This window comes from Apodemus sylvaticus, chromosome 16, assembly GCF_947179515.1.
Source record: "Apodemus sylvaticus chromosome 16, mApoSyl1.1, whole genome shotgun sequence".
Classification (NCBI taxonomy): Eukaryota; Metazoa; Chordata; class Mammalia; order Rodentia; family Muridae; genus Apodemus; species Apodemus sylvaticus.
The window spans coordinates 71330440-71355758 of NC_067487.1; the positions used below are offsets into that span (position 1 = coordinate 71330440).

General features: G+C 36.6%; 1 protein-coding gene across 4 annotated transcripts in view; it reads left to right on the forward strand.

Moving 5' to 3' along the window:
• Positions 1-25319, forward strand: part of Xrcc4 (X-ray repair cross complementing 4) — a 226079-nt gene that overhangs the window by 90976 nt on the left and 109784 nt on the right. For 2 of the 4 annotated variants that reach the window (XM_052159442.1, XM_052159443.1), the window contains exons 5-6: positions 8307-8459; positions 9716-9807. In XM_052159442.1, coding sequence (XP_052015402.1) covers positions 8307-8459; positions 9716-9807 — 245 coding nt within the window. Of the gene's footprint in view, positions 1-8306; positions 8460-9715; positions 9808-20145; positions 20771-25319 lie in introns of those variants that run through there. The other 2 variants (XM_052159445.1, XM_052159444.1) reach the window with 2 other exon arrangements.

Here is a 25319-nt window from a genome sequence, read left to right on the forward strand (position 1 = left end):
TGGTAGAGCCAAGAAACAGGAAAGTAATAAATAGTTGGGGGTTGAATATCATAGCCCATTGTTGCATTATTAATAAAAACATTAGTCAGAGTATGATGCCTGGTGAGAGGATGTGTGCTTAGCATACAGATGGACAGGCATAGTCCTCGGCATTGCAAAGAATCGGGATATTTGTAAGGAAAGAATTACTTTAGCTTAATTTATAAGAGTAATAATTAACAAAAGGAGATGTGAAATGTAACTAAGCACAGTGGGCTTTTTGTTTGGAATCAGTGACTAGTAACTGCTTCAAATGATGTGTGTTTTGGCTCGACTAGCGACATTTTCCCTGACTGAATATTCATGCTACAGTCATTTTTAAAAGATGAAGTAGTTGTGGCTACTGAACGAGACATTGAAAAGTCTCTCATTTTCTGGTATTTGATTCTTGCTTTTTTAATGGTTAATAAGAATGATATATTTCTTTTCAATTATTACTTTTTCATGCAAATTATAATGTACTCTCACCCAGTATATAATTTACACTATTCTGATATACAACATGCATTTGAACTTTGTCAGGAACACTTATATTCCCACAGAGGCAAACATGGTATGTGTATGTTTGTGTATATAATAGTATTTGGAGTAATTATGGACTGCATATATACTGATGTTAAAAATTGTACCATATAGTAAATTTTTAAAAATCTTTCTTTATTAAGATAAAGGCATAATAATATCATGCTTCTTATTTAAATGTACGTGTGAATTTTTAGGGCAACTCTTGTGATGGTTCTATATAAACATTTAGAACTCTTTGGAGAACTACGTATTAAATAGTTTGTTATTCACATATGTATATGAAGATGAGAGTAGCTAAAAGAAGCTCTTAATAAGTAATAAATTAGGTAATATACATAAAATTAGATAATTAATACCCAGTTATCTTTGATGTTCATACTTAATATTAAGGGAAAACTTGTGGTTTTCTCTTTTAGCTTTAAATTATTTTTATATTCATGTATATGTACTAAATATATAAATGACTCAAATGCCAGTTTATATATTTAGGCAGCTATATAGAAAAATCAGTTAATTCTTCTCCTAAACTTTTTTTTTTTATTTCATATGAATCAGTATCAAGTTATCTGTGCTGCAAAGCATTGTTTGGAATGGCATTGATAGTCTGATTATATTTTTCTATTTTATATATGAAATTAATCACATTAAAGAAGAGAAACTGTGGTTATGATAATCCATAATACTTTATATTTAAAATCTAAAATATCTTTAGATTAATTTGATCTATAAATTACTTACAAAGAGCTCAGGGAGTATACTCTGTACTTGAAGCAGTTGCCTTAAAGTATCTGCCGGTCATTGTCATCAGCATTCAGCCCCATCCCTTGAGTAGCAGGCAGTCAGGAATCAAGATGAGCCTGGATAAGTCCGCCCGTGCAGGGAAACTGCTGATGGACTGCACATGGTTCTGTGCAGGGAACCGTGAGGGAGCCACATTCTGTGCAGGGAAACCGTGGGCGAGCTGCACATGGTTCTGTGCAGGGAACCGTGAGGGAGCCACATTCTGTGCAGGGAACCATGAGTGAGCCACATTCTGTGCAGGGAAACCGTGGGCGAGCTGCACATGGTTCTGTGCAGGGAACCGTGAGGGAGCCACATTCTGTGCAGGGAACCGTGAGGGAGCCACATTCTGTGCAGGGAAACCGTGGGCGAGCTGCAATGGTTCTGTGCAGGGAACCGTAAGGGAGCCACATTCTGTCCAGGGAAACTGCCGGTGGACTGCACATGGTTCTGTGCAGGGAACCGTGAGGGAGCCACATTCTGTGCAGGGAAACCATGGGCGAGCTGCACATGGTTCTGTGCAGAGAGACCCTGAGTGAGCCGCACGTAGTTCTGTGCCATACAGGTGTTTGATTTGCCTTTTCAGCTATCCAGAAGGGCCTTTTGCCTGACAGCATCAAAACATTTCCTGTCACTTGTCATTTATGATCACTCTAGCTATATTTTCTGATGTCACTACTGTGACAGGTGTCCTCTGTGTCACCAGACAGACAATGTGCTGCCATTGGAGTGAACCTACATCTTGGGAAGAAGGACTCCTCATGGGGAATTCTGGGCCGTTGTTTATGTACATTCTATGAGATTAGTGAATGCATCTATTTCCCCAGTCTGCCTTTGCTCCTTCTGGGGAGACAAAGTGAGCTCTTTGAGGCTCTCCCAGCACACCGTGGCCTTGTCACAGCCACACATCTGCACCGTTCTCTTCTTACCATCTCTGAGCCCAAGCGAGTCAACAGAGCCCTCAGCACACTGGCTTCCCTGTGGCCTCAGAATTGCCTAACACTTGGCTTTCAACAGATGAGAAGTAGAAAACTTGTACTGCGTTCAGAAACTGGGGACTTCTGCAGTAGAGAATGGTCAGAAACAGGGACCTGTTATAAATCTCTGTCACAGTCCATTTATAACGTAGCCGATGATTGTGAAGGTGTCCGTGTATGATCCAATCATTTCTTCCCACACTTTATCCAAACTCCAGATAAAAGGAAAAGGGTGTTTGAAAGAGGAACTTGGAGAGAACAATAAATATTTCTTCAAAAACTATGGTAGGAAGATCTGAAGTGTATTGAATACTGTGTAGAAAATAGAGCTAACACAATAATGTAATTATATTCTTATTAATATTTAAAAGTTTTAAGTTCTCTTTCAGGAGATATGTACACTAACAAAATATTACCCATTGTTTACAAAATATATGTATTTTTACATTTAAAAAGAAATTAAATGGTAATTGAATATATCTTGAATTATGCATATATTTTTAAGTTGAAATATGGATCAATGTTGTGATCAGACTGAATATAAATATTTTCACCTTTAAGATACAGTAATAAACAAGTCTTGAGAGAGGAGTAAGGGATTACAGATGAATAGAAATTGTGAATTGTGATGCACAGGCCTCAGCATTGTTTTGCTCTTACTGCTTAATTATTGCTCAATAATTAAGTGTTCTTTGCTCGCGTTTTTCATTAGAGTGTTTTTTTTTATACTTTTAACACATAAAAGGAAAACATTAGAAATTTGTATGTGAATTCTGAGGTTATTATATGTATTTATTTATTGGATTTCCTACTTCATTTCAAACAATAAGTCTCAACTTCTGTGTTACTGAATAGGTCTTTTGTTTGCAGTCAAACCTCAGTTTAGAAATTCTCTGGCTTTATTCTGAGTTACAGTTATTAAACCCACAGTAGGAAGCAATCTTCATCCAACTGCACTGGCTGAATTAGCAGGCCTGGGAAGCTCTTTGTCTTTGTATCTTCAAGGTGGAATCACATTATCAGCAGATGAATTGAGTCTGATTTTTAAAGACCTTAGGGGATATTTTTGTGTCTCCATGGCAGCCCATTAGATTGTTTAAGAATAGTTAGAGAAAACCTTGTCTTCAGAGAGCATAAAGGACAGCTGTGGCCATCCTCTTCCTGGCCTGGGGCCTTATTCCGGCTGTGGTCTCAGCCCCTACTCCAGCTCCTCTCAGCCATCTTGAGCCACTCTGTTCTGTTCAGATTTTCTTGTGTTATTCAGCCTTGGCCTGGTATAACTTAGCCAGATCTCACTGTTAATATGAGGATTACTGTATTGTTCCTATACCGTATGCCCACATGCATGTGCCTCTTATTTACTCTAGACTGTCAATTTGCTGTTTTATTTGGGATGTTATTTTTGTGTGAATTTTCTTGTTTTTGTTTTTGCTTGCTTTCCTTTTTGGCCACTCACTACTTAGATATATTTTATTCTAACAAATCTATGCTTTTTAAAACTTATTTATTTATTACTTATTAATTTTAAAAATAACTATAACTTTTTAATTCCTTGATTAATGATGAATTTTAGCATTATTATTGCTCTATATCATCATCAATTTTGAAAGGACAAATGTCATTAAGTTTTTCTTCCTTCCTGCTATTTATGTGTCATCTAGTTTGAGCCTGGCTTTCGGGAAGATCCTTGAACTATTTCTAATTTGCTTCAGTGGTCTGTGGGTGAGTCTTACTACCACACGCTTAGCAATGAATCCCATGTCTCTCCTTGACCAAAGCTCTGACCTAGAAATTCTTGCCTAATTTTTCAGCAAATTTTCAGATAGACAATTGTCAGGAGGCAAGTAATAAATATGGTATAGCAACATTATAATGCTATGGAATATTGGTTTTAAAGATGTTAAAGACAAGCTATGCAGGTCTTACTAAACAGGATAAATGAACAATATTCTCTGAGTTTGTTGAGGAGATAATAACTTAGAGTAAATTTGTGTTCTCTCAGCGTTTGTAATAATACTCTATGCCATACAGTGCAACATTTTCTGGGAAGTATTACCCTGATTTTGACCAAGTCATTACAATAAAGCCATAAAATAAAATCAGGCATGGTTAACCTACATGATGCATAACTTTTTTCTCGTAACAAAAATTATTTTTCCTCTCAGTACAGTCATGGTATGGGTTTTCAGACTAGTACTACTTTATGAAAATTATATGAATTAATTTTAGCTTGATAGTTTTTAAAATTTAATGTGTTATACATGTTGTATTTTTTATAATGTTGTGGGGATTTGCTTGATAGTTTTTGACAGTTAATATGAGTACATAATCTTTCAGTAAAAAACATCAGGGTTGCTTTATATAAAAATTAAATATGTATTTAAATATAATAGATTCTGAATTTGTTGCTGTTTCTAAACTTTTTGTAGGAAATTGTGATATACATGAAATGTATTTGTATCAAATATGTATTTAAAGCATTTTTATTATATAATGAAATCATTTAGGTGTTTATACATGTTTTCATAGTTAAATTTCTTATGTTATTACGTTAGAACATAGTAAATGAAAATAGGATAATGTTCATCTGACAGTTTGCATCTGAAATTACAGATACAGTAAGATACCCTGCACATAAAATAAATCTTACATAGTGGCAGTATCTTGAAATAACAAGGACTAAAGGGAAACATATTCCTACGAGGTACCTCAGACTTGGTGTATCTTGTAGCCAATGAGGAAAAACAAGTCCACCAAGCTCCTTTTGCCAGTGTGAAGTGGCTGAAGGGATATGTATTCCATCCCATGCTCTTTACGAAGTCTCACCCCCTAGCATAGGCACTGTGCTGCTGAAGAACGCCGGCTAGTCTCCCACGCACTTGGAAAGGCATCTCCAAGGAGGAGGACTTCAGAGTGTGTGTCATGTCACTCTCAAACTCATCTAGTGCCAAGTGCTTGCCATCATGGAAGACAGGATCAGAGAAACTGTGGGAAATGCTGTTGAAAAGGAAAGGTACTCTTGGAGCTGTGTAATAAAGTCAACAAATGAAAACCTGTGCTTATGATCTCACGTTATTCATTTATGTCATGGATGTGTACTGAACATCTCTGCTAGGCACTGAGCATAAAGCACTTGGTAGAACACACATGCTCTGTGGTTCCATGGAATGGCGCTGAAAGAATGTGCACTAAGTGGTTCCAGAATTGCATTGTTACATGCTCCTTTTTTTTTTCTGTTTGAAAAATTACTTTATTGTTGCAGAAATGGGCAGCAAATGCAGTTTAATAAACCTGACTTTGGAGGTAGATGCATTCATTTTTTTTATTGATATATTTTTTATTTACATTTCAAATGATTTCCCCTTTTCTGGGTTCCCACTCCCCGCAAGTCCCATAAGCCCTCTTCCCTCCCCCTGATCTTCCATCCACCCCTTCCCACTTCCCTGTTCTGGAATTCCCCTATACTCTTGCACTGAGTCTTTCCAGAACCAGGGGCCACTCCTCCATTCTTTTTGGACATCATTTAATTTGTGGATTATGTCCTGGGTATTCAAAGTTTCTAGGCTAATATCCACTTATCAGTGAGTGCATACCATGATTGATCTTTTGAGACTGGGTTACCTCACTTAGTATGATGTTCTCCAGCTCCATCCATTTGTCTACGAATATCATGAATTCATTGTTTCTAATGGTGGAATAGTACTCCATTGTGTAAATATACCACATTTTTTGTATCCATTCCTCTGTTGAAGGACACCTAGGTTCTTTCCAGCTTCTGGCTACTACAAATAGGGATGCTATGAACATAGTAGAGCATGTGTCCTTATTGCATGCTGAAGAATCCTCTGGATATATGCCGAGGAGTGGTATAACAGGGTCCTCAGGAAGCAACATGCCCAGTTTACTGAGGAACCGCCAGACTGATTTCCAAAGTGGTCGCACCATCTTGCAATCCCACCAGCAGTGGAGGAGTGTTCCTCTTTCTCCACATCCTCGCCAACACCTGCTGTCTCCTGAGTTTTATATGTGTGTGGTTATCTTCTTTGGGTTTGATGAAAGAAGCTTAATATCCTGCTCTTTCCAGGGTATAGTTTCCCTCGTTGTAATGGTGTTTTCCCCCTATTATCCTTTGTAGGGCTGGGTTTGTAGAAAGATATTGTGTACATTTGGTTTTGTCATGGAATATCTTGCTTTCTCCATCTATAGTAATTGAGAGTTTCGCTGGGTATAGTAGTCTCAGCTGGCATTTTTGTTCTCTTAGAGTCTGCATGAGCTCCGCCCAGGATCTTCTAGCTTTCATGGTCTCTGGTGAGAAGTCTGGTGTAATTCTGATAGGTCTTCCTTTATATGTTACTTACCCCTTTTCTCTTACTGCCCTAAGTATTCTTTCTTTGTTTAGTACATTTGGGGTTTTGATTATTATGTGATGGGAGATATTTCTGTTCTGGTCCAGTCTGTTTGGAGTTCTGTAGGCTTCTTGTATATTCATGGGCATCTCTCTCTTTAGGTTAGGGAAGTTTTTTTCCATAATTTTGTTGAATTGCTGGCCCTTTAAGTTGGAAATCTTCACTCATCAATGCCTATAATCCTTAGATTTGGCTTTCTCATTGTTTTCTGGATTTCCTGGATATTTTGGGTTACAAGCTTTTTGCATTTTGCATTTTCTTTAACTGTTGAGTCCATGGTTTCTATGGTACCTTCGGCATCTGAGATTCTTTCTTCTATCTCTTGTATTCTGTTGTTGATATTTGCGTCTATGGTCCCTGATTACTTCCCAAGGTTTTCTATCTCCAAAGTTGTCTCCCTTTGTGCTTTCTTAGCTGTTTCTACTTCTGTTTTTAGATCCTGGAAGTTTTTGCTCAGTTCTGTCATTTGCTTGTTTGTGTTTTCCTCTAATTCTTTAAGAGATTTTTGTGTTTCCTCTTTCATGACTTCTGCCTGCTGATCAAGGTTCTCCTGTATTCTTTTAAGTGATTTTTGCATTTCCTCCTTATTGGCTTTTGTATTCTCCTGAATTTCTTTCTTTCTTTTTTTTTTAATATTTTTATTTTCTATATTCTTTGTTTACATTCCAAATGATTTCCCCTTTCCCGGATCCCTCCTCCCCATATGTCCCATAAACCTTCTTCTCTCCATCCCGTCTCCAATCACCTCCCTCCTTTTTCTCTATTCTTATATTCCCTTCCCATGCTACATCAATCCTTTCCAGGATCAGGACCTTTTTTAAAATAATATCTCTAAGTCTGACGATATATAGTTTTTTCAGCATTTCTTTATTATGTTCTTGGAAATATCGGGTGGCATAATTCAATTCATTATGTACATTTTTTATTTATGTTTGGGTGTGTGCATGTATGTGTGGTAGGTTATAAAGTCACTATGTTCTTGTGGAACAAGTCATAGTCTGAAGACTGACAACAAATTATGTGTATTGCTTTGATATAAAATATCCTCATTGCTGCTGTAATAATATTAATGTGTATTTGTACATTATACAATATGTAATAGAAATAGTTCATGAGCTTTTATAAATAAACTGTATGAATTATTATATTTGAGTATTTAGGTTATGGAGCTTTATTTCTATCTATTCAATTATCATTTTTAAGAGCATAGATTACAAATATGAACAAATATTTGTTTATTTTATTAGAAATAAAACATATTAGAAATTTGTTAGAAAAATAACAAATATATATATTTATATTTATTATATATTACATATGTTATATTTATATTTATATTATATATAAATGTTAGAATTTATATTAGAATTCATTTATATTCAAATATAAATAAAACATATTAGAAAAATATTGGAAAAATAACAAATTTTTCTAATGTGTTCACACTCTGCTTAAATAAACACGACCTTAATTATGTTTGCCTTCAAAGGTTTCTTAAAATCATGAGGATGAGATTAAATAATATTAATGATATAAAATGTATATGGCTTTCATTTTGTTCATTTCTTTATACTTTTAGATTTGAGAAATGTGTAAGTGCCAAAGAAGCCTTGGAAGCTGATTTGTATCACAGATTTATCTTGGTGCTGAATGAGAAGAAAACAAAGATCCGAAGCTTGCATAAGTTGTTAAATGAAGTCCAGCAGCTGGAGGAGAGAACCAAACCTGACAGGTAGCATCCTTGTGCTGTTGGATAGCAGAGGTGTAAATCTCAGTAGAATGTCTTTACAGACGTGCATCATTAGTTGTCAACTTTAGTAATGTGCATCTTTCATTTTATTTTATTTTATTTCTGTAGTGGGTTAGCCTTTGTAGCTTGGATGAGCACATTCTCTACCAATTTCTCCATGTCTTACCATGGATGACTTTAACATACAACATACAGTCATAGCATACTACTTATTCATTTAATTCTTAGACATTTATTTATTTACTATATTCAATTTTCAGTTAGCAAAACCTTACACTTCCTCCTGCAATGCTGCAAGTTGTTTGCACATCTGTAATCTTAACATCTAAGCAATGTTACCTTTAGATCCTGCTAGTGAATGCTAAATCCTGTGGTGTGTTTATTTTGTCTGATGTAAGTATAGCATTTTTTCCTGTTGTTGTCTAGTTGTTTTCCCTGTTCTGAAAGCGTATTTACACTTGATTCCTAAAGGAAAAAAATTATGGGTTACAAATGACTAATAGAGGTTTGGTTAATTTCAAGTGTTTCTGGTTATTAACTCATACAGATTAGATTCTATTGCCTTGTCTCTAAAATGAAGCATAGGGTTTGCATAACATAGTATAAAGAAAGCAAAATTTAATTTTAGCTTTTTCTTTATTTTTTAAAGGATTTATGTATTTATTATATGCAAGTATACCTTAGCTGTCTTTAGACATCAGATCTCTTTATGGATGGTTGTGAGACAACATGTGGGTGCTGGGATTTGAACTCATGACCTTTGGAAGAACAGTCAGTATTCTTACCCACTGAGCCATCTGTCCAGCCCCATTTTAGCTTTTTCTAAGTCTGGCACAGAGTGCTACTTGCATGTGGTACTAAATATTGAACATTGATAAAGCTCTCTATGCCTCATTTTGGGCGTAATTTAATGAAATTTAGAACTGCTTTCAAATTGTTACAATGGACAGCACTGGCTCACCATGACAACTAGGTGGAATAGTGTTTAAATAGACTAAACTAAAATATCATAAACTAATTCAGTAAGTAATACTGAACATTAACCACTATTCAATTTACTAACTAAACTTACTTTCTTTTAAGGGATTTAATCTTTTATTGATTTCATCTAGTTCACTCTATGTCTGTCTTAGGAGAACTTTTTTTCCAGCAATGTTTTCTATATTTTCTTACTAGTAAATTAGATTGTTAGCCATAATGAATCGATGATTTCCAGTTCTGTCTTTCACTAATTCCAGGCAAACTCCATGTTCTGAAAAAACAACTGACGAGGATGGACTTTATGACGGAAGCACTGATGAAGAAAGCGGAGCCCCTGAGCAGGCTGCAGGTGAGAGGGCGGGACTCACTAAGGGTCCATGTGTCCATGGACTCATCCCTGCCATAAGAAACCAAATTGAAAATGTGTATGAAAAAAGAGTTTCCATAAAATTGCTAAAAAATTTTACCCTAAAACTTTAAGAACATTACATTAAAATTAAAATTTACAGTAGATGGTGGCAGTTAATAAGGGCAAGGCATGCAAGCAAGTATTGTGTGTGTGTGTGTGTGTGTGTGTGTGTTCGTGTGTTTTCTTTGTTTTTATGTGGTTGTTGTTTGTTTTCCTTTGCCTGCTTATTACTAAAGAGAGCATATTACTAAATGTAAGCTACATTTGAATGAATTGAGTAAAAGGCAGGAGCTGGGAGGAGCGAGAGCAAGGGAACGCATGATCAGACTATTTTGTATTAAAAATTATGGGGTTTACAGCCCCATGGGAAGAGCAATGATGTCGGCCACTCAGACACCCCAGGACTCCCAGGGCTAAACCGTCAACCAAGGGGTACACATGGTTCCAGCCAAAAATGTGGCAGAGTAATGCCTTGTTGAGCATCAGTGGAAGGAGTGGTCCTTGGTCAGGTGAAGGCTCAATAGATGTCCTAGCAAAGGGAAATCTAGCGGGAGGTGGGAGTGGGTCGATTGGAGGGGCAGGGCATGGGAGGAGGGGCTGGGGGTTTTCAGGGAGTGGGGGAAACTTGGAAAGGTTTTACCATTTGAAATGTAGATGAAGATTATATTCAGTAAAAAAAAATTATATTCAAAAATTAAATAATTAGCTTTTAAAATGGGAGAGAATCCCCAAGGGAAAAGCATCTTGGTTTGTAATTTGTGAGCCACATTCAGGCCTGTGAACCATATCCTAGCAGGTGTTTAACCCTTTGAGTTATTTTCTAGGGTTATACAGAGGCAGTATAAGTGTGTAGCAATATATGGGAGCAGTAGAAGTAGGACACCCATGAATTCATGTAACACTAAGAAAGTTTTGCCTAAACACCATATAAAATCAGTTTTAGAAAACAAGTTAATTTGTTTATTAAACAAGTTAATTGATACATCAAATTTTAGTTAGAAGATCACACAGTCATGTAAAATGCACTTTCAAATGTGAGCATTTTTTTCCATGTAGAGGAAATATTTTCTTTCCAATTTTTATATTCTTTAATTAAAATGCAATTCCTTTGCTTTTCCCCTTCCCTTTCCTCTTTCCATGCCTTCCCCGTTCCCTCCATACAACTTCAAACACCATAAACCTCACACCCAGATTGCTAAACTTTTGCCCAATTATTTTTGCATACATCTGTCCACTATTTGTAGTTATATTTATACACAAATATATAAATATAGCCTGCTTAGATTGTTTTTGCTGTATATATGTGGCTTCAAAATTATGTCAGTAGTCATTAAAATGCAAAGAAAGAAAAATTTATATTCCCGTTAATCTTTACAAATTTATTAATAACTGCTGTTATTATATTGAATTTGCTCTTCAATCTAAATATTATATCTCACCAGCACACATAGTAGATGAAAATTACTTATCAGAAATATATCATGTGTATACATGAGATTGGGGCTTTTATTTGTTAAACCTATTTCTAGCAAAGCTTGAGTATAGTTGTACTATTAAATTTGACAAAATTTCTCTTCTGTTTATTTCTTATAATTTCTTTATTTTATGTGTCATTGAAGCAATTTGCATTCAAATATATGTTTGACATTGCAAGCCTCTGGTTCTTTTTTATTTTTTAATCATTTGATCTTAACAAAACCGAATCTCAAATTTGAAACTCTTGATTTGGAACCACAAAGCTGAGTACACAGGTCTGAGAGGAAGCATTGCACTTTAGCTAAGAAGATGTGGCTCTGTAGATTACCCGGCTTTGCAATGACATGTCTTCCAGCCTGCAGTACAGCTTATCCATGCTGTACACCACCATCATTTCAATGCTGGTCTCACAATGTGTGTGTTATGATGTGAGCTTGAGTCTGAGCTGCCTCTTCTAGCATCTTGATTGCCTTCGGTATAGGAAAGTATGTGGATTTGATGTCGATCTTCCTATTTCAGGTGTGCCTGCATTCCTACAGTAATTACATGATTCCCCTGTTACTGTGTGATGACTGAGTTCCATTCAGGTGACAGTCTTTTTTTAGTGATTCAACCATCTATTCTAGGAAGGATCGATTTATCTATCTATCTACCTACCTACCTACTTACCTACCTATCTCTATCTATCTATCTATCTATCTATCTATCTATCTATCTATCTATCTATCTATCTATCTATTTATCTATCTATCTATCTGAGACATAACATCTCTTTCTAGCCTGACTGTCCTAGACTTCATTAGGTAGACTAGGCTGACCTCAAATTCACAGAAACTCTCTTGCCTCATCCCCCTTAATGCTGGTATTAAAGGTGTGTGCCCCTACACCCTGAAAGATGTTACTTTTATCGATTTATCCAGAAGTAGGATCTGGATATTGAAGTTTGAAAGAAATATGTTTGTAATAGTTTTATGAATAAAATCATTTCCAATTTTATGAATAAAAAATTTTCCAAATTATTAAAATTTTCCTTTGTTGTTAGGGCTATTACAGACTTATTCCTGGTAAATACGCCAGCTTCACAGGCTATGTCCTACTTATATAGCACAAAGACCTTGAGGACCTGGAGATAGAACTCAGTGGTAGAGTATCCAGCATGTATATGGCCTTGACTTCAGTTCTCAGCATTGCATAAAATAAGCAGGTCATAAAACTCATGGGTACAGCTTATTGTCTAAATGAATTTCCAAATATGGCCAAATGTTGTAGACAATACAATTAATATTTTTCTGTAGCATGTTTTGCTTTTACAATATAACGATTATCAGAGTTTTTAGATAGCTTAAAACATTAATGACTTCCTTTCTAAGATATGAGTGCATCCTATGGCCTAGAGATGGTAGAATTTTTGCTTTGTTTCAGATGAGGATTCTAACAGCTAAAATACCTATGGAAGCCTTAGATTATAGAGAGAACTAGGCCACTTTCATTCTCATTTAAATGATTTTTTTAAATGATTTTTTATTCTATGTGCATTTTTTATTCTATGTACATTATACCTGAGTGCAAGTCTGTGTGAGGGTATAAAATCTCTTGATTACAGAGAGTTATGAGTTGCCGTATGGATTATGGAAACTAAACCTGGGTTCTCTGGGAGAGTAGTTAGTGCTTCTGACTGCTGAGCCATCTCTCCAGCCCCTCACTGATTTTCATATTTCATAGACGTTCATAATTTTTTATGAAAAGTTCCTCATAATGCTTTTTTTTTTTTAGTTTCACTTTGAACTGGAAGGGTGTTGGGGCTTATAAATACTGTAAAATAGCCTTCTCTACTAGAGTCTCTTCTTTTATATTCAAATTAAGAAAACACTGTTGTTTAGTTAATTTAATAGTAGATTCTCACAAGGCAATTGAAAATTGTTAAGTGCCCAAGTATCAGATATAATGCAACAGTTTTTTCATTATGAATTCTTTTAATATTATTTCAGAACTGCATTGGCATTGTAACAGTAAAGCTTTATATGAACACATATTTAATTATATAGGTATATAATAATTTTAAGCAGTTAAAGGTTTTTAGGTATCACATATAAGTATTTTCTAGAAGGCTAGATTTTTATAGAGATTGGTTCTTTCTAATGAAACACTCAAATCATATGTGTATTCACTCTTAGTTAACCATGATATACTGAATTATATGAGAAAATATTTAGCTTTAATAAACAATTAATATATCTGAATAATCATCATTTTTTACTGGAAATTGACATTATTTCTTACCATTACAGAATATTTGAATTAGCCTTGCTAAAAGATCAGATATAAAAATCCTTAATTACTGTGCTTTGCTTTTTTTCAGTGCAGATTAAAATAGCACAGATACTGCAAACAAATAAAGAAGCTTTCTGTCCTTTTCTCTGTATAATTATTTGCCCAAGATTTAGCACATTAGTTTAATTACTCCTGCTTCTTAACAAACAGGAACGTCCCTGTATAATTACTGTCAATCATTTGTGTTTCTACTTAGTTGCTAGGCTTCCTGAAAGGAAGTGTGGTTATAGAAGAGCCTTTTTGAAAATAAATGAATGGCTATGCCACACAGTTGATGAATACTGATACAGTTGTTTTTAAAAATAGAACAGAGCCTAAAATTTCTAAGTATCAAAGACCTGTGGCGTTGAACAGTGAATCTCCTCTCACAGTAGGGACAGCAACATGTACTGCTAAGTAGATTACTCATAACATCTTTGGAAATATACATATGCTCTTAATCTTTTCAAAACCTACCATCATGCTGAAAACACAGGTTGGGTTGTTTCTTAGCGATACTAAAGAGATATGTATAAGCATTATTGCTAAGGTCAACATTATATGCATCAGAAACCCAGATCTCCTATAATTGTACTTCCTCTAGTTCCCGTCACTCCTTTTCCAGAGTGAATGGAGTCCTAGAACAGTTTAGCAAGTTATCCCTTAGCACATAAAATAGGTTTCTAAATTGCCTACTCAAACAATGAATTATCTACATTTGTAAGTTAGCCATTACCTGGGGGGCATTGAGGATACTTAGTTCCTACAGAGATCCCATGTAGATCTTGAGTAGATCCCAAGTAGATTCAGTCACTCTAGAGACTGTCTTCCTTATGAAATTGAGCAAATAAGACTTCTTGATATGTAACTTCTGGAGGAAATTAAGATGTATATGTTTCCAATGGCATTCCTGTTGTGCTTGGTAATTTCTTTACATTATATTTTAAAATATCTTTCTCATTTCATATATGTGCGCTACATTTGCACTATTTCTGCACTTCTTCCATCCAAATTCATGGCCTCTTTTTAAAACTACTGTTGTTACACATATAGGTATATTGTTTCATATTATGATATATATGTGTATGTATATATATATATATATATGCATACATACAGATATACATGCATACATACAGATATATATGCATACATACAGATATATATATATATATATATATATATATATATATATATATATATATATATGAATGCCTACTTAAATAAAATCTGGTGAGCCTATTTATTGCTGCCTATTTATTGGTTTAGGGATGACCACTTGGTATTGTCAATTACTGGTTCATCCCTTGTGGAGGTAGATGCTAGTTCACCCTCTCTTAGCCTTCATTAGTTGTCTGTAGCTCTTCGTCTAGAGGCTCTGAGAGGGAGAACAATTATCCCCCACCCCCTATAATATTTCTCTATTAACCTTGACATAGCATCTGGTATTATTCTTCATGTCTTGTGTAGGAAGATATTTTGTGTTGGCCTCATAGGCACAACTTCTCTGTCTTTGAAGGCAGTGCAGTCTCTTGGCAGATGTACTTGTCCTTTGGTACTCACAGAGCTTCTGGCCCTACTTCCATAGTGGAAGATTGTGTTATAACTATTCCTAGATAACTATTTTACTTTCTTATGTGTTCCTGAAGAAACAAAGAAATTGTGTTTTAAATGTCTCTAAGTAAAGATAGTTTAAAAAGGCTAACATCTCCTTTCTTTTCAAAGCAACAGTGAATCTACAATTGATGAAACAAACATTTCAGAACATCCATGAAGGGCAAGCAGGAACACAAATACTGTTTATACCAGCAGGGCTTATGAAATGTGGTAGGAACTGGCCATCTGCACCATTTTTAAGCAGGACTGCCATTTTTCCTCTGTGCTCCTTTTGTGAACTTAGTGTGGGGATTCTCATGGGATCTGGCAGGCCAGAAGGATTGGCACCTAATTTGCATAGGACCAAAAAGGCTCAATTGATCTTCCCAGAGGTTGAGATTCAAATCTGGTAGCATTTCTTGCTGGAAGTAATGATCTTGGCAGAAGTGAATAAGTGAGTTTTCAACAAAACCAGACATACAAAAGACAGGAAACCATGATCCATACCCAGTCAGGGACAGGGAGCAAAGAGTCAATAGAAGCTTTCAGATTTCCCACAGATGGTGAATACAGTAAAACAAACTTCAAAGTGCAATTAAAACATTTTTTAAAAACGTGCTTAAAGCCTATTTATAATTGCCAGATGCTGGAAAGAACCCAGGTATCCCTCAACAGAAGAGTGGATGCAAAAAATGTGGTATATCTACACAATGGAGTACTATTCAGCCATTAGAAACAATGAATTCATGAAATTCTTAGGCAAATGGATGGAGCTAGAGAACATCATACTAAGTGAGGTAACCCAGACTCAAAAGGTGAATCATGGTATGCACTCACTAATAAGTGGTTATTAACCTAGAAAACTGGAATACCCAAAACACAATCCACACATCAAATGAAGTACAAGAAGAAAGGAGGAGTAGCCCCTGATTCTGGAAAGACTCAGTGAAACAGTATTCAGCAAAACCAGAACCGGGAAGTGGGAAGGGGTGGGTGGGAGGACAGGGGAAGAGAAGCGGGCTTATGGGACTTTTGGGGAGTGGGGGGCTAGAAAAGGGGAAATCATTTGAAATGTAAATAAATTATATCGAATAAAAAAAACGTGCTTAAAGAATTAAAACTGAGCATGATAATATGTTAACATACAAAGATTCTTAACAAAGAGGTGAAGTTATTGTTAAACAATACAAGATTGGAATTTTGGAGTTGTAGAGTACAATAGCTAGAATGCCAGGTCCATGCAAGCAGCTAAGTAGTTGATTCAGGACGGCACAAGGAGAAGCAGTGGACAGATGACTCAGGACGGCATGAGGGGACGCAGTAGACAGGTGCCTTGGGACAGCACGAGGGGACTCAGTGGTCGAGTCTGTTCTCTATGAGAACAAAACCAAAAGCACCAAAGCAGAAGAAACAGAATCTCGGAGGCCTTTAAGATAACGTCAGATTTGCTGATAATAAGTCCACATAAATTCATGAAGGGAAGAACATGGGAGCTATGTATATGCTTCAAGTAGTAGCCAAGATATTTAAAGTCTTGTCAAAGTAAGTATCCAAAACCCTAAGCCCTAAGTTAAACAATCACCACAGATTCATATTGAGGCACATAATCACCCTGGAAGCCTTTTCAGAGAGGAGGAGATCATTCTGATTGCCACTGTCCACCCCAACACCCACCAACTGTCCAGGACCTCCAGTATTGTTCTCTGAAGCACTGAACAGATGGAAACCAGAAGAAAAAGGAATGAAAATAAAGAGAAAAATGTAGCTTTGCAGTTTTATATCCAGTAATGTACCTTTCTATGTTAAGAAAATGTAAACCTTCATTTCTTTTCAGTTTCTTAAGCTTACTCCACACTTACACCAACTTATGCACACACACACACACACACACACACACCTCATACTTGAACTTACTTATATACATGCATATATACACCATACACTTATACCCACTTATATACATGCGTATATATACCATACAGTTACACTAACTTATATACATACATATATATACCACACACTTACACCCCCCCAACCCCCATATATATACACACACACCACACACTTATACCCACTTATGCAATACATATGTACACCACATACTGGGATCCTATATGAGAGCAAACATATGGTTCTTATTGTTTTGAGTCACACATCTTGTAATACTTTCCAGCTCCACCCACTTTTCTGTACATTACAAAATTCATTCTTCATTTTTGAGTTAAATTCTAGTGTGTGTGTGACATATTAAAGAAGAGAACAAAAGAAGTATTGTGGAAGAGTACAAATTAGAAGAAGACAGGAAGGCAGAGAAGATACTGAGGTCTCAGGGGACAGAGAATCCACTGTAACATGCAATTTGAAAATGCTATCACTATACCTGACACTGAGTATGATAATTTTAAAATTTAATAGTACTTTGAAAATAAGACATTCATTGGCAGCCTGGCTTATCAGGAACACTAAGAGAAACCCATCAGGCTGAGATAAAATAATCAGCAATCTTAATAGGAATTACAGGAAAGAAATTAAATCATAAAAGCATGATACATATATTATGTAATATATATATATATATATATATACATATATATGTGTGTGTGTGTGTGTGTGTGTGTGTGTATAAATACTAGGTGTGTAAACACTTCTTATCCCTTTGATGTCATTGTCATTGACAAAGCTTGTACAATCAAATAATTTCAACACTGTGAGTGGCCTTCAAACAGAGATACAACAAACAGGAATGACAGACTACATAGAGCAAAGATTCCATACTTTACCAGCATGTGACAATTAGTAATTATAGAATACCAGCTGGTAAATATAGAGTACCAGACAGCTAGTAAATATAGAATTATAGAATATAATAGAAGAAATTATAGAGTTATGTCTACATGACCATGGATACAAAAACTGTAATTAAAATACTAAGAAAGTATAACTAGAAACAGGAAATACACATCACGAGCAACTGAATATTATCTTTCTGATGACAAGGTTGTTCCTATCTTACATTTCATCAATTTACCTTGTATTGCTGATATATGAATATAACATTGTGAGATTCATGTGTATATGTACAAAGCACTTGGCAGAGTCCTTCCACACAGACTCAGCCAAACGAGCATGGCGGAGCTTCCTCACTCAGATGGATCCCTTGGCTGAGGCTTGGACCATTCCTCCAGGCAGGGGTGAATGGCAGAGGAACACTGCCTTCAGTTGCTACAAGCAAAGAATGACTCTTACCATTCATCAGTAAGGGGATCAACCTGGTATTTCTAGTTCCAGCCAGCATGAGTCTTTGAGAGAATAAATAAAATGCATCCAGACAGGTCAAGAATTAAAACTATCATTAAACTAATATGATATTATTGGATAAGAAACTGTATTAAAATAGCCATTCAATGAGTGAACCTGGTGGTAAGGTTTGATATTTATACACAAACTCAATCATTTGTCTATAAATTTGGAATGAACAAAAGAAATGAAGAAAATGTAGAGTCATGCCAAGAAGAGTAGGCTGGGGACAAATCCCTGCTGATAAGCATTGTCCTAGCTTGCGTCAGGCCTAGATGCGATCCCAGCATTGTCAGATGATGATGATGACGATGACGATGACAGTGATGACATGACAATGGTGATGATATCTGAAAACTGAGTTGAATAACAGACGAACAATCCAGAATGCATATACTAAAAAAGCAATTAACATGAAAAAAACTTATTAAATAAATGAGAAAAACAACTGAATTTAATGATTGGAAATTTCTATTTTGCTATGTTAAAGTCAGCCAATTCTATCAGATTTTTGTTTTAACACAACCTTTACAGAATCACTGCTTGTGTATTGGCAGAAACTGATATGCCCTTCTTAAAATTCACACTAAAATTGAATAGTCCAAACATATCTTAAAACAAGAATCATCAGAGGGGAGATAGAACCTGAAGAAACCATCCCTAACAGATAGGCATGGCCCTAGTTGAGATATGGGACTACCCACCCATCTCAAAATTTTTAACTCAGAACTGTCTAAAGGAAATGCAGGGGGGCGGGGGGGGGGGGGATGGAGCAGAGACTGAAGGAAAGGCTATCCAGAAATCACCCCACATTGGTATCCATTCCATCTGCAGACACCAAACCCCAAAACTATTGTTGATACCATGAAGTACTTTCATACTGAAGCCTGTTATTGCTGTCCTCTGAGAGGCCCACCAGCATCTGACTAAGACAGATACAGATGCTCACAGCCAACCATAAGGTTGAGCTTGGAACCCCAATGAAAACGAGTTAGGGGAAGGACTGAAGGAGCTGAAGGGATTGCAACCCCATAGGAAGAACAACAAAATCAACTAACTTGACCCCTCAGAGTTCGCAGGGACTAACCCACCAACCAAAGGGTACGAGGATGGGTCCATGGGTCCTGCCGCATATGTAGGAGAGGATTGCCTTTTCTGGCATCAGTAGAAGAGTGGCCCTTGGTCCTGTGGAGGCTCAATGCCCCAGCATAGAAAGATTACAAAGGTATGAGATGAAAGTGGGTAGGTTGGAGTAGAAGCACCACCTTAGAGGCAAAGGGGAGTGGGAGGGAATGAGGGATTTCCTGAGGATGCTTGTCAGCTGCAGACACTGAGAACTAAACCATGGTATGCTGCCTAAGCAGCAAGTGCTCGTAACCATTTAACCATCAAGGTAGACCTTCAGCTCCACGTTTAGCAGGTTTTGTTGGTTTGACTTGTTTTATAGTGTTTTATGTTTGTTTGTTTGTACAGTGGAAAACTTATTATCATGAATCACAAATATGGATATGAGCTAATTGCATCTTAGTCATGAGTCAGAAAATTCAGAGTTAACTAAGCTGTATTTGTTTCTTTTTTTCTGGGCCTTGGAATGTTCAGTGATTATTTGCAGTCCAATCTGTAACCTAGAACTGGACAACCACACTTTCTTTTTGTTTTTTTCCTGAGCCAAGATGATAGAGATTCAGCCAGTCTCTTTAGAAGCTCAGAGAAGTCCACCCAGTCCATGTAATGGCTATTCCTGGTTGTCAACATGACTATATCTGGAATGAACTACAATCCAGATTTGGAAGGCTCACCTGTGATCCAGAACATGAGTCTGGAAGATACAAGTTTCTGACCTGGATCTTGGCATGGAGATCTTGAGGCACATTGGCTCTGAATCCCAGGAGACTAAGGCAAGGAGATCTATGAGTTCAAGGTCAACCTGGGACAAAACAAATCCCATATCCAGGCATGGTGGTACCATATCTTCTGCTGGATGCCTACATAAGGGTATTGGAAGAAGGAAGGTTTGTTCTTCTTTGCCTGTTTGCATTTACTTGCCAACACATCTGTTTGGAATCTACTGACCTTGTGGGATTGAGCAGCTACTAGATCCTTGGACTTCCCATTCACAGCTGACCATTGATTTAGAGTTGGACTATAGACTGTAAATCATAACAAATTCTCTACTATATAGAGATTATCCATAAGTTCTGTGACTCTAGAGAACCCTGGCTAATACACACAGAATATTTTTGTTTTTGTTCACTTCAAAGCCTATTAAATAAATAATAACCACTACTTAATTATATGTAGAGTCCATTTATTTTTTGGTTGGATTTTCTTTGTTATTTGACAATTTCATGATATGTCATGATATGTTCTTATTACTCTTTCCTCACATCCTCTTACCTCCCTCTTATCCCTGTCATTGTTCAACCCCACCTGCCAAAATTCTCACAGCTATAGTTTTGGGTTGGTTTTGATTTTGGTCTTATAATTCATTTAATTTAACTTAGGCCATCTGTGTAACTATTGGATTGAAACTGTTCATTGGATATTAGGATTGCCATTAGGGGTATTAGAACTGAAGCAATGATTCTCTGTCCCTAGAATCTGTCTGAGCAGCAAGGCCACAGGAGTCCCATCTTTATCCATGCTGACTGTTTAAAAGCCTCATTTTCGTCATATCTGGGGGTGATAGCCACCTGTGTTGAGTGTTCCTGACTGCAGTGTCTGTGTCATGATCCAAAAATGATTTTTTCCAGTTCTTCTCCCTGTATGCTAGCTCAAACATATGATAAAATTTTCAAACTTAAAAGGTCTATGGGCAGTTTTCAACAAGTTGTAATGTTAGAAGAACCCTATGTAAGAAAACACTATTCCTGATGGTTTCAACTTCCTGAGTAAAAGGATGAAAGAACGAATTTTCCAAAGAAGTTGGATATTTTCCAAGGACAGAGTTACTGTGTTTTCCATGTTAAGAGGATGTATACTGAGTATGAGAGGAAGATTGCAAAATAATGAATTTTCAAAGTATAGCTTAGAGCCATGAGAATATTAAATTTTAGAATACAACGAGACTTTCAGGAATGTGGAGGACAGTTCAGTATGTTCTTTTGCCAGTATAATAAGAGGAGTGTTCTGGAATTGACTTAAGACAAATGTTAGTTGATATGATTAATAGGCATGTATTGTATAAACACTATATAAATAACCTTTTATTGAAATGCTCTCCAATTGAATTAATAATTTGTAATTTTGAGAGTGTTCGTGTGATGGATTTATATTTGGGATTATGTATAAAATAATACATGTATCTGCATAGATATTTAGCTATAGCTTCTTTTTTTTAAATTTTTTTAATTCGATATAATTTATTTATTATACATTTCAAATGATTTCCCCTTTTCTAGCCCCCCACTCCCCAAAAGTCCCGTAAGCCCCCTTCTCTTCCCCTGTCCTCCCACCCACCCCTTCCCACTTACCCGTTCTGGTTTTGCCGAATAATGTTTCACTGAGTCTTTCCAGAACCAGGGGCCACTCCTCCTTTTTTCTTGTACCTCATTTGATGTGTGGATTATGTTTTGGGTATTCCAGTTTTCTAGGTTAATATCCACTTATTAGTGAGTGCATACCATGATTCACCTTTTGAGTCTGGGTTACCTCACTTAGTATGATGTTCTCTAGCTCCATCCATTTGCCTAAGAATTTCATGAATTCATTGTTTCTAATGGCTGAATAGTACTCCATTGTGTAGATATACCACATTTTTTGCATCCACTCTTCTGTTGAGGGATATCTGGGTTCTTTCCAGCCTCTGGCAATTATAAATAGGGCTGCTATGAACATAGTAGAGCATGTATCCTTATTACATGGTGGGGAATCCTCTGGGTATATGCCCAGGAGTGGTATAGCAGGATCTTCTGGAAGTGAGGTGCCCAGTTTTCGGAGGAACCGCCAGACTGCTTTCCAGAGTGGTTGTACCAATTTGCAACCCCACCAGCAGTGGAGGAGTGTTCCTCTTTCTCCACACCCTCTTCAACACCTGCTGTCTCCTGAATTTTTAATCTTAGTCATTCTGACTGGTGTAAGATGAAATCTTAGGGTTGTTTTGAATGCTGTTGTTGAAGCAATAGAAAATCATTTTCTCATGGTTCTGAGGATATAAAATCAAAGTATTTTCAGAGAGGTCCTTCCAAAGAACCAGAGAGGGCTCTGAAAGAAGGTTCTGCTCCAGGCCCCCTCCTGCTGGCCTTTAGAGTACTGTCTTTCCCCTGCATCATTCTGTCATCTTACCTGCACTTTGTGGCAAAAGCCACCAAAAAATAGATACAAGCCATATTTAGTTGGGATGCACAATATTGTTATCCATATAAATGCCTTAACTTATTTAAGGTTCCATCCTTAGATATAGGCTTTAGAACTCCTAAATACTTCTAGTTTTTTATATTTTTTCTTTCTCTCTTTGTGTGTGTGTGTGTGTGTGTGTGTGTGTGTGTGTGTGTGTGTGTCTGTTTGCATTTAAAAATAACCTCCTTTCCTGGAGATCAGAGGAGGACAATATATGGGAGTCACTTCTTTTTGCACAGTGTAGGTTTCTATGATTGAGCTCAGATATACAGGTTAATGGTAAGTGCTTATACTCAGTGAGCTATCTGTTTATACCATAAATCAGTTGTTGCTGTGTTGTTTTTATGTTCTTGTTTTTGTTTTGTTTTTTAGAAGAAAAGTAAAAGCAACAATTTAACCTATAGCCATTAAAGAAATGGCCATTTTATGAGCAAGGATCCCAATTTTTGTTGAATTCTCAAGAAGATTCAGAACTATATTAACCCATAGAAATAGTATTTAAATCAGAAAGACTGCATTAAGATGTTACATGCAAAGTGAATCCTGGAGTGTATATGATATTAAGAAGGGAGTGCAGCATTCAAACTGAAAGCTACATTTCCACCTCTCCGTGCATCAGCGTGGAGATCTGGCTAGAGTTTTATTATTTAGTATGGTAGCTGCTAGGCACATGGAACTACTGAGGATGAAATTATGCTTAATATACATTGTAATATGCTCTAAGTACACTACTTGTTATTCCGATCTTTTAGTATAACTTATGAAAAGATAGAAAATGATTCCTTAATAAAATTTTATTTTAGATTAATATTTTGTATTGAGGTACAGTAAATATTGCCCTGTTTGCAGTGCAGGTCTTTTTAATACTCACTAAACTACAAGTTCAGTTTTCTTTTTTATTTTAAAAGTGTGGCTAATACCAAATTTTTACTTTCATATTTTGTGAGAGCCATATTTTTAATATCAAAGACTCATATTTTTTTCAATATACTTATCATGATGCCTATGCTAAAATTTTTATTTCCTGCTTATTCTGTAGTGATAGAATAAATTTGTATTATTGTGAAAAAGAAAATTGAAATACTAAGTCTTTGTGGAATTTTTTATTATAAATATTTTTATTAATTATTTTATACACTTCGTATTTCATTCCCCACCCCACTAGCCCCTGTCCACCCTCCGACTATTCCACATTCTATACTCCTCCCCTCCTCCTATCTCCATGTGGATGTCCCCACCCCCACCCCACCTGACCACTAAACTCCCTGGGGCCTCCAGTCTCTTGAGGGTTAGGTGCACCATCTCTGAATGAACACGACCCAGCAGTCCTCTATTGTATGTGTGTTGGGGCCTCATATAAGCTCGTGTATGTTGCCTGTTTGGTGGTTCAGTGTTTGAGAGATCCCTGGGATCCTGATAAATTGAGACTGCTCGTCCTCCTAACAGGGTTGTCCTCAGCTTCTTTCAGCTTTCCCTAATACAACCACGGGGTCAGCAGCTTCTGTCCATTGGTCGTGTGCAAATATCTGCATCTGACTCTGAGCTGGCTGTTGGGTCTCATGCTCTCATGCAACGTTCCTTTTTTGAACTCCATAGCTCAGTGTCAGGACTTGGGACCTGCCCTTGCACTGTATTCTGCTTTGAACCTGGCCCTTCTTTTCCTCCAGCTCCTTTCCATTTCCATCCCTGTAATTCTTTCATGCAGGAACAATTATGGTTCAGTATTATGACTGTGAGATGGCCCTCCTTCTGTTGTGGGATATCTAGGTTATTTCCAGCTTCTAGCTATCACAAATAAGGAAGCTATGGACATAGTGGAACACATGCCCTGTTGCATGGTGGGGCATCTTTATGGTATATGCACAAGAGTGGTAACTGGGTCTTCAGGAAGATCTATTTCTAATTTTCTGAGAAACTTCCAGATTGATTTCCAAAGTGGTTGTACCAGATTGCTATCCCACCAGTAATGGAGGAGTGTTCCTCTTTTTCCACATCTTCTCCAACATGTGTTGTCACCTGAGGTTTTGATCTTAGCCATTTTGACTGCTGTGAGGTAGAATCTCACGGTTATTTTGATTTGCATCTCTCTGGTCACTAAGAACTTTGAACATTTCTCTAGTTGTTCTGCCATTTGAGATTCCTCAGTTGTGAAATATCAGTTTAGTTCTATACCCTAGCTTTGGATTTTTTAAATAATATTTTTATTTTCTATATTCTTTGTTTACATTCCAAATGATTTCCCCTTTCCCGGATTCCCCCCCCCCCATATGTCCCATAAACCTTCTTCTCTCCATCCATTCTCCAATCACCTCCCTCCTTTTTTTCCTCTGTCCTTATATTCCCCTCCAATGCTAGATCAATCCTTTCCAGGATCAGGACCTTCTCCATACTTCTTCATGGGAGTCATTTGTTATGCGATTTGTGCCTTGGGTATT